General features: G+C 35.2%; 2 protein-coding genes across 5 annotated transcripts in view; one reads left to right on the top strand and one right to left on the bottom strand.

Annotated features, from left to right (window-relative positions):
• Nucleotides 1–11,682, bottom strand: part of LOC132122030 (receptor expression-enhancing protein 3) — a 32,852-nt gene extending 21,170 nt beyond the window's left edge. The window contains exon 1 of one of the 2 annotated variants that reach the window (XM_059531870.1): nt 11,372–11,682. Coding sequence is in view for 1 of the 2 variants with exons in the window: in XM_059531869.1 (XP_059387852.1) it covers nt 11,372–11,403 (32 nt within the window). In the remaining variant the exon portion in view is untranslated. The remainder of the gene's footprint in view (nt 1–11,371) is intronic. The other variant, XM_059531869.1, reaches the window with a different exon arrangement.
• Nucleotides 11,683–13,950: 2,268 nt separating this feature from the next.
• The window catches only part of jmjd1cb (jumonji domain containing 1Cb), a 127,988-nt gene continuing 125,221 nt past the window's right edge, over nt 13,951–16,717 (top strand). For all 3 annotated transcript variants that reach the window (XM_059531867.1, XM_059531866.1, XM_059531865.1), the window contains exon 1: nt 13,951–14,267. In XM_059531867.1, coding sequence (XP_059387850.1) covers nt 14,133–14,267 — 135 coding nt within the window. In that variant the 5' untranslated portion in view covers nt 13,951–14,132. The remainder of the gene's footprint in view (nt 14,268–16,717) is intronic.

Raw genomic sequence — 16,717 nt, 5'->3', positions numbered from 1 at the left:
ATGCATAATTTTTTTTTTAAGTCAGCACACTGCCCACTAGGCTATCAGTGCCGACTTTTATAGCTATATTTAATGGGCCACACTATGTGCTGTGCGAGTAACAAACCAAATCTCCAAGTGACCTCATGAGAATCAGTCAGAAAATCTTGTGCACCCGTGTCTATATTTATTTCTGGATATTTCACCCAATTATTCTATAAAAAAAAAATAAAAAAAAAGACAGGTTAATCTATTATCTACTTATAATTATTTGCAACAGCCAATGGGAAAATTATACTTATAAGCCTTTTAATAACCAAGAAACATAAAATTGGTGCACTGGCTGTGCAAAGTACACGTTCACAAAGTTCTCCCTGTTGCACGGTCCTCATCCAAAGATCCACCTTGGCAGCAGTTTATTTTCAGTTGCCATAGAAACAGCAGCGGCACCAGGCTGTAACAATGGTGTTGGGCTCCACACATCTCTCAACCCTTCCCCCACCGCTATCCCTCAAGCACTGTAATTTACAGATCTGTTACTCGCATTCATGTGGTTCTGTGTACCTAGTATTTTTCTTTCATTGGACGATTGTTTTAATCAGCATCAAATGAGGAAATTCACCTACAACAGTGTTCAGTAATATACAGGGAGCTGCAGTTGGCTAGACTGACTGTAGACACTGAAGAATACGGTTTTCCCACATTTCAATTGTAGTCTGTGAATATGAAGAAACCTCAAATATCAGACAGCGATTCTCTGCGTTCTAAAAAAAGCAGCATGCTTCAATCGGCAAGCCATTTATCGGTCTATGCTGAAAGAGAAAAGGCCGTGTAATGTCACACAATCACTACAGTGGAGTGGGATTTTAAACCTTTGAAATATCACTGTGGTTGACAGAAATCAAGAGACTGAATAACTGGGGCAAAATTTTTACTTTGATAAATTTCACTTCAATTACTCTTCTAAGTATGAATTTAAATGATCAGGGTATTCTGTCAAAAAGAACCACCCAATCAAACAACTACATTGTAAAAAATAATTGAATGTTTTACTGTACAAATAATATGGTAAAAAGCTGTTTCCTTACTATATACAATCAAAAACTGTAATATATTTAATGAGAAATTGCAATGAGTCATTTTACAGTACAATATTATTAATGTATTTTTAAATCTCTTTGAAAGAGAGAAATAAAAAGTAGTTTTATAATTCACAGTGAAAAACTGTGAAAATTAAATTAAATATGAGATAAATTGTTTTCTCTTTACTGTCAACTTAAGTTCAATTTGTGAAACTTAAAATTGCACTACCGTACTTTTACTGTAAACTTCTGCAAACAGAGTTTTTGTTTATTTAAAGCACACAGTTCACTTGTATGATTTTCATATGTCATTACCGGCAGAACAACTTGTGACACAAGTGACGAGGGATAAAACTAATAATGAAAGTGCTACCAAAACAAGAACTTAAGCAGACATGTATAAAAGACTCAAATAAATAACTTAATATCACAAAAAAAGAATCAAATCAAACAATAATTACTAAAACTAGATTCAAATTGCTAATTAAAAAAAAAAAATTTAACTGGTGAAATTTTCAAAATTATAACCTTGGTTAGAGCATGACATTAGTCTGAGTGCCCAAGGACATCTGAGGTGTTATTATACATTAAATATATTGCTTTATAAATGAAATAACTGTTCTTTTACAGAACAAAATAGTCACTATTACTCTCAACCAAGCAAAACATGTAGCTTGGTGTTATCACCAACATGCCAACAGCTCTGCACATCTTTAGATATCAGTCACGTAGGTTACTGCTGACTCATTTGTCATTCAGTTTACATGCAAACCCAATATATTTCTCAGAACTACCTATAGAAACATGTCTGGTGCCATGACTAATTAAATATGCAGGAGGGTATATATAAAAGAATCACTTTAATATATTCCCTCAAAAACACCTCTTTACCAGGATGGAAAAAACTGATCAGATATTTCATATTAGTGTTGTAAAAAGACCTGGTACTTCTGTACCAAGTCCGTACAAAAAAATGAAAATGTTACAGTACCAGATTTGTTTAAGTGCCGGTGGTACAGAGTACCCGGATAACCCGGTTCTTGATGTGCTATTCAAATGGTGCGCAGATAAAAGCATGGAGATGTGGCGACATCAAAATGAGGACACATCAAACTAACAAAACACTTTAAAAGACAGACACAAAGATCAGATGAAAGAGTTCTAACAGGTAAGTTTCATTGTGTTTCCCATAAATTGATTTATTTTTTGACAGACCGCCACAATAGCAAAACTGACCGCCGCAAATAGATTTTCCAAAAGGCTTTGACTTAGCTGAATAGACATTGGCAATGCACGAGTCAAAGTCGAAACCCAGTGTGCGTGTTTTTATATCACTGTATTTCTGAAAGAAACTGACGGTCTTCTGAAAATTATGGATGTCATTTTCATTTCATCTTGCTTGTAATGCTTGAGCAGCATTTGTGAGCGCAGGCTCAGCGCTTATCTGATTACAGCCGTTACCGGGGAAACCTATATCTCTCCCGCTCTACAAGTGCCTCCTGCTGGCAGAGAATGAATTTGCACATAGGCTGCCACAAATAGAGTGCGAGTCCGTTCTGTTATGAATATTATTAAATATTTTAAATTTAAATGTTGGATTGATTTTTTTTTTTAAAGATAACTCAAGTTGTTATTCTTGGCTTTAAAATTCAAAAGCCCTTTTAAATTAAATATGTACACAGTTAGGATTAAAAGAAATTATAGTCAAATTTTTAATTAGTATGTTTTTGGGTTTTGCTTTGGTACTGAAATTGGTTCCCGAGAACAGAAACATTTTCTCTCGTGGGCCGGATGTGGCCCGTGGGAACCCAGGTATATACTGTCAGACTACCCCAGCCCTAACAGTGTGCAATAAAGCCATAAAGTCTGCTTAACTTGTTGGTTTATTAATCAGTTCACTGGAAGGCTTTGATTCTCCTCACTGTCTGCCTGTGGCTACTCCTCCTACAACAGAACCTGCACGGCCCCTATGAAACACAAAAAAATGTGCTGCACATCAGTCTTTCATTGTTTTCACAACAAGGAGTTGGTCTTCCTCCAGTCGGCCCCTGTAGGAAATGGGACCTGGTCTTAAAAGTATTTTTGAGAAGCAGGGTATTGGTCTCAGGGTGTGCAGCTGAAAAAATAAAAACCATCAGATGGGCCTTGACACTCAGGTTTAGGTCAACTTTGAGTTTCTGCCAAGAAACGGAAAGACAAGGCTCACACTGATGATGCTATGGATTAGCTATTACTTGCAAGAGCCTTCAAAACCACTAAATGTAAAAAAAAAAAAAAAAGCCAAGATTGTACTTGTTTAGACTTCAAATATGCAGTTTGTTAATAAAAATAAAGTCTATTTGAAAATTTTGCTATTGCTTCGACGTTTTTGGAAATGTGAGCTCCAGGGCAACAGTGGGCGTAGAGTGCTTAATAACCCGCCCGAGAGCAGCCTTACCTCGGCCAGATCTTCTGGAATTTGCTGCTGGCAATGATGTCTCTACAGTGGTTAAACATGAGATGTAATTAAGTTTGGGTAAATCTCATGGCAAGTGCTTGGTCTCCTTAATCTATTATTTGTTCCAGAGCAAACAGATTTGACTGAGAGCAAAATCTCCTCACGTTATATTTTATGTAACTTCAATGCTGTATATAAGAGCACTGCCTTTGTACTTTCGACTGCATTACCTAGCAACTTTTATGATGGCTGTTCTTGATGTTTATTAAATATTATTATTCAATAAATCATATTTTATATAAATAGTAGTATTTAATAATTGTATTTAGTTTTAGGTAACTGTGTGTGTGTTTGTGATGGTGATTTTAGTTACACTGTTCCACCATTAGACTGGGACAACATTTTTTTTTTTTTTTTTTTTGGAGTCAGGAGTAAAAGCTTTTATATTGAAAGAGACTGAATGCTCTTTACATAAGTTATTTTTACTTTCAACAACAGCTTGTAAGATGCAGCCAAAAAATGCAGTGAGTAGTGCTGTCATCAGAAATCACACTTAAAAAGAAGAAAGGATAGTACGACAAAGATATTTACTCAGAAAACATTCAAACTAATGTTTTATTGTGAATATGAGATTGAGCTGAAGAATGAATGCTGTATCAGATGCAGGTAATCACACTCAATCTCACTCTCATAATACTATACAGCTTTTAATACAGTAATACATTAAGCTTTTAATGAAGCAACTCAACAATCCTTTATTACTAGTTCTAAAGTTACGTTTTCGAATTATCTGAGGCTTGGGCTCAGCTGTTAAACTAAGATTTTAATTTTTATAGACCCTCTGTTGTTGTTTCTTTTGTATTTACACACTCATGCTGTCAAACTGTTGTATAAAAGCAATATCACACTTGTAGCCATGAGATATATCTTTATATATTGGCACGCTGTGATACATGTGATATTGCCCATTCATGAGGCCATCCTTAAAAATATTTTGGTTTGCAGTAACAGTAATTAAAAAAAAAAAAAAAAAAAGGGTCGGTAGGTCGGTCTATTTTTTTTTTTTTTCAAGTTTCACTGTAAAAAAAAGGAAATTTTTGGCGATGGTGATGACGTAGGTATGAATTTAAACAAATTAGCATATCGTGACGTCACTCACTGTGTCTTCAACCTGTGCCTTCGGGCGCATAATTGCAAACCTCATTTTGATGCAGGCTATATAGACCACAAACAAATTAAAATCTTTGTCAAAAACATGTTTATTGCATGAATTTCAGGTGAGAAGAAAAAAAATGAGGTAATGTTATACTGTTTTACTTGCATCCACCACTAGGTATCAATGCAACCTACAAATGAGAGACCGTTTACTTTGCTTTCTTGGGTTGTCACTTTTATGAAAAAATCCTGATTTTTTGTTTGATTTGAGTAACAAGTGTTCATTGAATCGATTGTAAAATCGATTTTGCATGTCTAAATAAGTTTTATACGGCAAATAACAACAAATATAGGTAAATCCACGGACAACAGGCAGGACGAATGTAAAGACCAATATTTCTGATGATTTATTGGCATGAAGTTACGTGCACAATGACAAACAGGAGTGCAACATTTTCGAAAAACAATAAGTAGAGTGGACTGCCATAATGCAAACATTTACTGCAGGCTTCAACATGGCTGTGTTTACGATTAGAAATGTCAACAACAAAAAAAAAAATTGCATAGGCGATTCTAGAGCTGTCAAAAAAAATTGAATAAAAGAAAATAAAAAATGTAAAATAAAAATCCACATTCGAATGCAAAAACGTTGCATTCGAATTTTAGTTGTGCATTAAGGAAGCTGCCTTATGAGCCCCGGTACTTCACAGTCCGTGTTCCATTCCATCTCGCCGCACGCACAGCCGTGTCTACACAACTTTCAAAGGCGGACGAGCTCGACACGCAGTAGCTGGCGTCTTATCTTTCACCTTGTGTACGCGCACCGTCTGCGCAGTAGGGATGTCGCGGTGACGGATTTTTTCCACCGGTTAATCGACGTGTAAAAAAAACGGTAATCCCGGTGTCACCGGGGTTGCGTGTCGGGGATTTCGGGTGGCCGAAAATGCGGTCGTGCAGACGTGCACACGTCTCAATTTACTTTCACTTTAATTAGCGGCAATTCAGTAGCATTTGTTTGAATTAATCATGGGTTAATTTATTTTTTTTCTTAATAAAAATACACAAAACAATAAGACACTCGCTTGTATTACACACATCTTTATTGCAAAATGAATAATAACTTAACACACCATGCAAAAACTAAACAAAAGCACTTATGAAACACCTTTAAAGTGCATTTATTAACAAAACGAACCACTGCACACATCGTGCAAGTATCAAACAAGACTCGTTAAATAATTATAAATATTCGTTAAATAAAGTGCCTGCCTTTTTCAGCAAAAATAAAAAACAAAAAAAACACCGCACAACCATCGAATATGAACCGAACGAACATCAAAAACTTCGTTAAATAAGGTAGCCTACCCGAATAATCACTGGACACTTAAGTGCAAAAAAAACTAATATAAAAATTAAACTCACGTTAAGCTGTTAAAAAAAAGAGGTAGGCCTATTAACTGCATACACCGTACAAAAAAATTATAAATAGGCTAATGAGAAACAATAAACGAAAAACCTTCATTTTAAATTGCAACAGTTCGCTTTGAAACCAGATCTTCCGCCATCCTTTGCCAGTTAGCTCGCCTCACTCTCCTCAAATGATAAATGTAATCGGACAACTGCTGCTTTACTGCGGCGCTCGTTCCGCTTACGCTAAATTACGAAGGCACGTAGTCACTAACTGAATTAAGTGCTTTATTGCTATAGGCTAAAACTTCAACACGATGGGGACGGTGCCGGTGGTCAAGTGCTATGACCGGTAGGTGGGTTAACCCTTTCGAGTCGATTAACGCGGATACGCGTTTTGAGTCATTTTCTCCTGATAACCCCGAAAAGAACTTAACTTACACTTTCAGTTTTAATCGTACAGATAAGAGCAATACATCAATCAAATCTGTAAAGGGTCTACTTTTTTTTGGATACAGACATAATAAAAAACAAAACTTTGTGCACTTATAAAATAAAGATAACAAACAAGGTGCGCTGTCTGCAGCCTTTGTCTGCGCTGATCTTCTTTTACAAACACGTCATTTAAATGAACTGTAAATCCGTGAATACTCAACGAAAATACATGAGAGATATCTATAGAAAGCTTGAAATGTGTATTTTTAAACTAAACAAGTGCCGCCGAAAACAGATATTCTGTGATAAAGTAATCCATATGAAAACAACGCGATGTCTGTTTTTCAAGTCTCCCTTCATTACATCTAATGTGACCACGCCCCCGCGCTGAACGCGCTATTCAGATTCAAACTGAAGCGCGCGGCTTGAATACGCCCATAACAGAAGAAAAAGCAGCCAGACTGTTTTTATTTTACTGTTTGCTTCGCGATGAGAGGAATAAGACCTAAATCACCCCAAAAAGATGTGATGTGGTTGAGGATTTGAGAAATGGATTTCCTCAGAAAAAAAGAATGAAGCACTTTATTCAGCAGAGATCATAAACATGAGTAAGTCTCTTTTTATTTATTTATATACTTGTACTAGTTTTCACATAACGTGTAAACATTTTACTAGTTAGAATTTTTCCAAATACTTTTTCCAAACTATAATTCCTGACTAAATGTATAATCAAGTGAAACATTATGAAGTTTCAATAATATACAACACTATACCATTCAAAAGCTTGATGTAAATAATATAAATGTAACAAATAGATAACTGTAACAAATGTAAAAACAATGCTTTTCTTTCAAATTATTCCCCCTAAAAACCCAGAAAAATATTCTCTAATAATGATAATAATAATAACAATAAATGTTTTTTTTTGTAGAAAATAAGATTGTTAAAAGGATTTCTGAAGGATTGTGTGACTGGAGTAAGGATGCCAAAGAATTTGTTTGAAAGTCAGCTTTGATTGTTTCTAATAAACTGTTTAACTGCTCCCCCAAGTGGATATTAAATTATGTTGTGGGATAATTAAATATATTCTTAATAAACTACAAACATAAAATTATATACTTTTTTGTTCTCACATTCTTTCTTGTAACTCCTCCCTCTCAGTGACACAAGCTGACTTAAAGGCTCATTATGCAGCTCATTATGCGGGCCTTTGTCTTCTCAGGTGTAAATCACAATGATATTCATTGTAGTTGACGCCTACTCGCATATGACTTTTACCAACAAAAAGTGTCTTAGAAAATTTAAATCAATATATTGTTTTCTGTGAGTGAGTAAACAAGATGATTTTCACATCATTTAGAAAGAAAAATTCTAGGCTACAAGCTCCAGTTCTCAAAAATCCCGGGAAACATTGTTCTTTATGTGTTTTTTTTGCCTTATTCAAGTGTTTTAACATTTTTAGTTTTTTACTAACCACGCATAATATTTTTTTTCTCAAAAACACAATCATATTGAACATACATGCATTTCACATATTATTATAGCCCAGTTTGTGCTGATTACAGTGAGATTAGACTTTACCCATTTAGATGTTTATAAGAAACTGAAAAAAGCACAAATGTCAGGGCATGACAAAACTTCTCCAGGCCCCAAAAATACCCTTAGACTCCAGAGGGTTAAACACCGTGTATCAAAGGTAACACCGACTATCGCAACAAGCCTACTGCGCGGGTCTCAAAAAATGCCCTCACGCCGAAGTATACTTGATCTTTATCAGTGGCGCACGAGATGCGATGACGATGTATGTGGCATTGCATTATAAGGTTATGTTAGCCTATCCAGTTGAAGCCACTTCAAAAAAAAAAAAAAAAAAAAGAGAACATCAATGTGGAGAAGATCTTGTTTACATCAAAACTGAAACCAAGCCATTCACACAGAACGCATATTTCGCGCATTTTCTAGAGGGACACGTTGGACTCGCGTCTCGCACAAAGAGTGCCGCATGTTTAGAAAAACATGTAAAATTAATTAATTTACATTTTCTAAAAAGATCTCGAAACTTTATGTTGGGTTTTTGTTCCCCATCCCACTGCATCTCATGTTTTTAAATGAAAAAAAAATGTTTTCTGTGTGACTGGTTTTCCGACCTTTTTATTTATTTAACAATGCATGCATACATGATGCTGTTTTGTTTATAGTTCTTTAAGCAACTTAATAATTGGTTCATAAAAATTATTTTAAATATGTTGTTTTTTCACAGTCATGTATTCTAATGCTTTGAATAAACGTGCAGTAATATTTTGCTTGATGCGCTATCTTGAGGCCTCAGAAGAGAAGCAAAAAGCTTTTCTTCCCCCTAACTGAGATTATGCATTTTAAATTCGAATACAATCATATTTAAGTAAAAAATTTGAATTTAGTTTTTCAGCTATTTTGACAGGCCTAGGCGATTATAGCCTGAATCTGTATCTGTACCTATGCATGAGACTGTCTGAATACCAGCAGAATTCACATTTCTGTTGTAAAAAGAGAAACATTGTGCGGAAGTATTATTTGCTGTTATGCGTGTGTGTCCGAAGCTGCAGTTGCTGTGACGGGTGTTCCAAAAAAAAAAAAAAAAAAAAACTGGACACGTTCCAAAAAATAAAAAATAAAAAAATAACCTGGACGCGCTCAAAGAGAAGGACGTTAAAATCTATTTCCTATTTTCGTTTCGAAACTTGTGTTGGTTGATCCAATCGCTTCGTGCAATAGATTTTCGAACATAAAGTGACAGTCGACACGGACACGGTTTTAGACTAGATGGGAGAAGGGATGGGAAAAGATCTGGGCACAGTTTTTCCAGAACTTCGTGCCAAGTTAAAGCGGTGTCGAGCTGTTTTAATGAATTTTTTTAGATGTATTATGGTGCCCGAACCCATATGACTTTGAACAGTGACCGCGAACATTTTGTTTTCTGCAGCCATCATTACCAAGCGAGAACCGTTGACTCTGACAGTGAATGAGAATATGAGACGAAGTGAACACACAGGCCACAGTGTGACATCCATGTAAACATAGATGACGTCACGGGTTTTTTTTAAATTAAGGAAGATAGCCTTTGTTTGTATGTAGGCCTAGGGAATTTATATATTTACAATACTTAAATATAATTAATATTATTAGTTTTTTTATTAGTTGTTTGAAGAGTAAAAAAATAAATTGGTTGGTCTTAATGCAAATTTACAATCGGCAGGTCGGTCGGACTAAAAGCACAAAAAAAAAAAAATAATTGAGTCTGTCCTAAATTTACAGGGTCGGTCGGGTTACAGCAAACAAAAATATTTTTAAGGATGGCCTGAGAAAAAATGATAGCACTGGTCAAAAACAATACCTAATTTTGTGATTGGACCATGTCCTAATGGGGCTAGTAGAGAGAAAAAAAAACCGCTGGGCCCTGTTATTCTTATTCAAATCATCAAAAGCAACTAAAATTATCAAGAAAAACAGCCCTGTAGTTGTTACATAAACACCACCGTGATCCTGAACAAAGAAAATGAGGACAAACCTGTCTCAGAGACCAGCTTAAATAGCTAACAAAGAGTTTTCTATATTTCATCCTCAACATGGAAAGCCATGAAAGTGTCCACGCAGCATATAAGCCCACAGCAGCATTTCAAACAGACAATTTGGTCTTGATTTCCAATCATCTTGCCATAAGCTTAAAGTTATTGTCCTATATTTGAACTTCTACATCGTATATGTTGTAAAATCCTAACCGCAGCATTATACCCCTAAACTAGCAAGTTGGACAGTAATTGGTACTTGCTGGTTTCTATGACTGACTACATCTCTTCCTAACTGCTTGCCTGTGACTCTGGAACGCTGTAAGGGGACCACGTTGCAAAATGTGTGTCACCCACAAAAAAACCAAAATGATACTCTTTCTGCTGTTTGCAAACAAGCTACCAAACAAGGACAGGCAAATCATCAATCATTCAAATCTTTTTTCAACCCCAAGGCAAATGTGTTCTATTTATAGTAGAAATCAGCTGATTGAAGTTTAATGCTGATTATTTTTGTTTTAATGATCAATAACCAATTTACAGAACGGATTGATTCTAATTAAAATAATTATTAATTCTTGCTTCATTTCTACCTTTGACATACCAGTCTGAATATGATGATGGTACAGTGAACATGATATATAATTATTATTATTACAAAATCTAATCTAAATGTGTGCATATATGAATTATGGTTTCATTTTCTGCTTATGACACAATAGTAAATACAATTATTACAACAATGATTTTGATATACAATAAAAATAATGAAATCATACAATATTTTTTATTATTAATTAATGATGATTATTATTACTTATGTAATTACACCTGTGCAAATTTTAATCTAAATGGGTGGAAATGTATTATACTTTGGTTAAGGTTAAAATGCTTCACACTTGAGAACCTTATGATAGGTGCACCTTACCCAAAAGCCCCAACAAAACCTTGTACAAGCAGTCAACCCAAAAATATTAATTGACACGTCCACGGTCATTTATAATTTCACTTCTGACACAAAAACCTCTGACACTGCAATCCAATCGTGATGTTAAACACGACACTGCAAATAGGAACAATGGCTTGCTGTTTCTGGTTCTTATCTTCCAAATAACATAGATCCTTCCCAAACGTCATGTTTAAAAACAGTAAAACGCTTTGATTGAACAATCTGAGCAGATATGGGGTTGAGAAGATCATAATCTACTTTCTCAATTGTCAATGTGTCCTGTCTCCAGTATATTGACGCTAACCAGTGAAATAAAGAGCTAATTTAACCCAAGCTTTAAAAATAAACTATGTTTATGGGGGAAAATGAGGTTTAAACTCACACGACAGATCTTGATATAATCCAGGACACCATATTTTCTTCAGGATGGAGCCGAGCAGAGAGAGATGCTAGCTAAGCTAACGTTAACCTTACTTCAACTTCAGTGTTCAACTTCAGACAAGGACAAACATTAACGGTCTCCTGAGAGCCTCCGCTCGCTCATTATTCAGTATTACGTACAAACATCCGGTATTAAACTAACTATGGAGTTAATATGAGTTAAAATAACGTCACTCTTGCTGTGCCCATCTTCTTCGTGCTCTAGCCCAAACCGATGCCGTTTCTGTAAAAGGTGCGCTTTCACGTTGACGTCAGAAATAATTTGATTTAAGAGCCCGCTCTTCCTGTTACGTGATTGGCTAATCTGATTTGTTTACATAAAACTCGAACATTGGTTGGCTAGATCAAATGTTTGTCAAGTGACGTTGTCTCGAAGACGCTAACATTACACTCTCAACGCAGTCGATGCTGATTCGTTGAGAGTCACCTTGAAAAGATATAGACCAATCAGACATAAAAACGTTGAGAATAAAAACCCCTAATCGATGATCTTGTCGGCGCTGCGTTCTGTTGCAAACAACAACAACAAAAAAAGACTGGGGGGGGGGGGGATGTTGTGGTCGTTTGCAATTTCTTTTAACGGGCTTTAAGGGACGTAAATTAAAGACTTCTTTCCTCAAATGTTATTAGGCTACTATTATTTATTTTTATCATATGTTATATAAACAAACATAGACAAGCAATGTTAGAAAGCCTGTTGAGGTTTATTAACAGCGCAGGGATGAAGAACATCAAAATAAAAGATAATTATAAATGAATAAATTCAGTATCATCGAACTAATTTGAATAATATCATGAATAAAATATCTATCTATCTATCTATCTATCTATCTATCTATCTATCTATCTATCTATCTATCTATCTATCTATCTATCTATCTATCTATCTATCTATCTATCTATCTATCTATCTATCTTTAAAAAAATCTTAATCTTAAATACCAATTAAATAGAGTGTAATTCTAAATGGATCTGAGTTCAAAGTGACAGATTTGAACCTTGGACCTAAGCTGTTTGAACAAGGATCTATGTTATAATACACAGCTGCTAAATATATGATGGAAAGTTTAACCAAAATGTTATTTTTTTATAGTGGGAAAATGCAAATTATTCCTGAATTACAGTTGTAAGAAACTGTAATTTCCCTTATTTGTATTTCCCTTTTTCATATTAAGCAAAAGGCTACATGCACTATTCTTACTACAAATATATCTGCTGTGAATATGTGATAGCAATCTCTCTCTGTCAGAGAAAGGATTGTGGTGATGCTTTTTTTTAACTGATTGAAACAGTACATCAAGCATAGCCATCTTGGGTAGCAGAAGACATCCGGCAACAGATGACATCTGTGAATTGTGGTCTCTCTTGACAATCTTGTTGAAACTCATGAATATTCCTATAAGAGAGCTATTCGGTGTCTTGCAGCTTCGTGTAATTAAACATCTGAGGTGTTAAGCATCTCATTTTCTCTTTGTGTATTAAGTATATATTGAGGTAATATAATGGCACTTAGCAGACAGTAATTGTTTCTTTCAACTTTATCCTTTCTTTCATCTGTAATATGTTTAATGTTCACATAATAATGTCTCTGCTACAGTGAAGACCTATTATATAATATATTCAAATACAGTCACAATACATATTGCAATTACATATTACATACACACTGCATGTGTAGAAAATTAAAAGTGTATTACTGTTGTGTAGATTTTGTGGTGTTCTCTCCACTGCTGCTTCTAGTCATTGACGTTCAAGAAGATGTTCTAAGCAATGATGTTCATTTTAGACAGGCAAAGATGCAGCAGAGTGTCTGCAGGACCAACAATCTCAGTGGCACTCTATGATTTGTGATTCTATGAGGAATAAGATATCTGTCTCCATCTTCTGCTCTGACCGAAAGGTGACACAGACTGATTGTATCCAGTGGATATGCTCCCCATATAACAGCGCTCCTATTATGCTCATCAACGAACAGCCCATTGGTCAGCTATTGGAGTAGCTATATACTTGCAAAAGCGTGAAACACAATTGGACACAAAATATAAAAATATTTTAATTTGTATGGTTGTTTTGTATTTTATAGAATTATTATCATTTCAATCATATTATTATTATTAGGTATATAGTTTATGATTATATTGATTGTCTCATAAATATAAAAAATATCCAAAAAATAGATAGATAGATAGATAGATAGATAGATATTTTATTAATGCCATTAGATATATTTGTTATATAAAACTGAATTTATTGATTTATTTATCATGCTTTTTTATTTTCTTCATTCCTGCGCTGCCTGTTAATGAACCAAATACAACAACAACAACAACTAAGCACTATTTTCCTCACACTGGCGTACTGTATAGTGTGTAAGCAGCTCGTCTCTCCCATTGAGAATTAATCAGTCTGGCGGACGTAGAAAACTCCCTGCTGCGGTTTTGCATGGACTTGTGAGTTGTGCGGCGGAGGGATACCGGTTTTACGTTCGCAGTGATCCGGTCCAGTGTTCAGTTTCGTGGAGCGCGAGAGCGATCATTCGTGGGTGGAGGCTGAGAGAAATTTAAATCCCCGGGTTGCGGTCGACACGCAAAAAGGCGAAAACAATCACGGTTCTTTCTTTCTTTTTGTTCAGAACGCAGTTTGACGGTGTAAATGTGCGGTCGGTAGGGTGCGAGGGTTGAAGTTTTCGAGGGTTTTTCGCCATGGTGGTCGGGAAGCGGTTCCTGTGCGTGAGCGGAGAGGAGCCGCTGGAGCCCGCGCACATCGCGAGCTGGTCCTGGCGAACCGGAGTCATCCGAGCCGTCACTCACCGCGACCACGACAATCCCGAACTGACGGTAAGACAACGGCAGACATGCTGCGAAAAATTCATTTCACGAGCGGGAGATTTCAGTTAGGTTCTGGTGTTTTGACGCCTGTTAAATGTCAGTTTATTCTAGGTTTTATCGCTTGGCAAGTCAGGTTCTAGACATTTGGAGGCCCTAGGCAAAATTCATGTTGGAGGCGCCCACCCCTAATGAAATGAATATGATTCCTAACCTTTTTATTTATATAAGATTTCTTTTTAATTTTTTTCTTATACAGTATCAGTCAAAATTTTGGACGCATAACTATTTTATTGGTTTTCAAAGAAAGTCTCTTATCATCAAGCCTGCATTTATTTGATAAAAAATACAGAATAAATAGTAATATTGTTTAATATTATTACAATTTAAAATAATGGTTTTCTATTTGACTATAAAATCTAGTCTATTTCTGCAATGCAAGGCTGAATTTTCAGCACCATTCTTCAGTCTCCAGTCTTCAGTCACATGAACCTTCAGAAATCATTCTAATATGCTGAATTATTATCAATGTTAGAAACAGTTGTGCTGCTTAGTATCTATTTTTTGATGATTAAAATGTTGTTTAAAAATTAAAAAAGAGAAAAAAGGGAGAAATCTTTTATAACAATATAAGTCATCACTATCACTTTTGATAAATTTTACACATCCTTGCTGAATATTACTGTTTTGTTCCCCTGTATTTTTAATCAAATAAATGCAGGCTTGATTAGCATAAGGGACTGTATGTACATATCAAACTTTATCTAAGGTAATCTCTTTTTTTGTTTGTTGAGGATGTTATTATAGCTGTGGTATTATTATTATTATTATTTTGCAGTAAATTGTTCGGTAATTTATTCACAGTTTCTGAATGCCACTTCAGTAGGTGAACATCAGTGCTTTTATTATTTCTTTCCTAGCTGGGTATGGGCAGGAGTTCCCCCTCCCATTTAATCAATATTTACTGCAAATATTGTCATATTAATAATATGAAATTATGATATGCACTATATACACAAATCCGGTGGAAGCGAAAGAAACAATAGCTACTAAGCAGAAAAAAAGTTATTTTCTATTTTTTTTTTGAAACAAATTAAGTGTTATGTTAGAGCACTAATGTAATTTTCAGCAGAATTTAGAAAAACAGATCTGAGGTCCTTTTTTGAAACATAATTTTTTTTTCTAGTGTTTGCTTTTTGACTATGAATACAAACGTCTTTGCTTTTACTTTTTGTAGCTATTTTGCTATTCAGCTCCCTACGCGTTATCATTCACTGTACGCGCAAACTCAAAGCGTCGCAGGCGTGTCAGCGGCTCTTTTAAACTCGTAATAAACTGGTGAATTATCTGTCCAGAAATTACGCTGATTGAGAGAATAAGTTAATATTTCGAATACATCGCAATCACGCCAAAACAGATGATGACAACTCACACACCTGCATTAGGAGCTGTACTTCTTTGCGTGCACATTTAGCCTTGTGCTTCACAGCATCTGGAGGATGTGCTCATTTCGGCGGGAACACTTTGAAAAGGCAAGATTAATTTGTTTAACTGCAGGTGAGTGACAATTCAACTATATGCAATGAACAATGAGGCTAGTATTTTGCTGCCTATCTTGACTGGTGGGCTAGCGTATATGGGGTGTTATGGTAATGTTATGGCCCGAGGGCCCTAGGCAATTGCCTGCTCTGCCTATAGGTAGATCCGGCCCTGCTTGGTACATGGAAACAGGCTTGGAAGTCAGTCGGGCAATGGAATCGTGTAGTAGAGCGCTATTTTGATCCCAATCAATGTTGGTGGATTGTAATATCAGTTGTCCCATTTGCACTCCGAAGGAAAAAAAAAAAAACTGTGACGAGATAATGTTTAAATGTTTTGGTCCAAAATTTCTCAGTGAAATATTTGAAATACTGATTTATAGTATTTATCCCTGTCAGCCGAAGCTTGTTTGCTGCAGTGTTTGTTTTCAGTCATGATAGCACATTTTGCAATCTAGTATTTTGCAAACAGATGGACCAAATGTAACACATCTGTGTAAATGGTCAGGGCCATAAAACAATTCTGACCTATTTTCATTCATGAATGCAAAATGTTAGTAAATAACTTTCCAAGCCCTCCATAATGCTTATAGATAATTTAAAGTTTTTATTCCATCAGTGGTAAAACGTAGTAACATACACATAAACCCCCCCCATAAAAATGTAGGAAGTGTTTGTCGTTGTTAAAGGACTTTAGGTTTATTTCTAATACTTGCATTTGAATTACTTTTTAATTTAAAGATATTTAAAACATATCATTTCTGTTTTTATCATTACAATTTATTATGTGCCCGTTGTTCATATATATTCTACGTTCATATATTTTTAAAATTTTATTGAATAAGCAATTTCAAATGTTGCATTTTCATGGGTCTCAAAGACCTTCCAACTAATATATAAATCCTAAATTAAAAAATATTGTTC

This window comes from Carassius carassius, chromosome 40 (genome assembly GCF_963082965.1).
Source record: "Carassius carassius chromosome 40, fCarCar2.1, whole genome shotgun sequence".
NCBI classification, from domain to species: Eukaryota; Metazoa; Chordata; class Actinopteri; order Cypriniformes; family Cyprinidae; genus Carassius; species Carassius carassius.
Note: the sequence above shows the minus strand (reverse complement) of the source record. Positions and strands in the feature narration are given on the sequence as shown.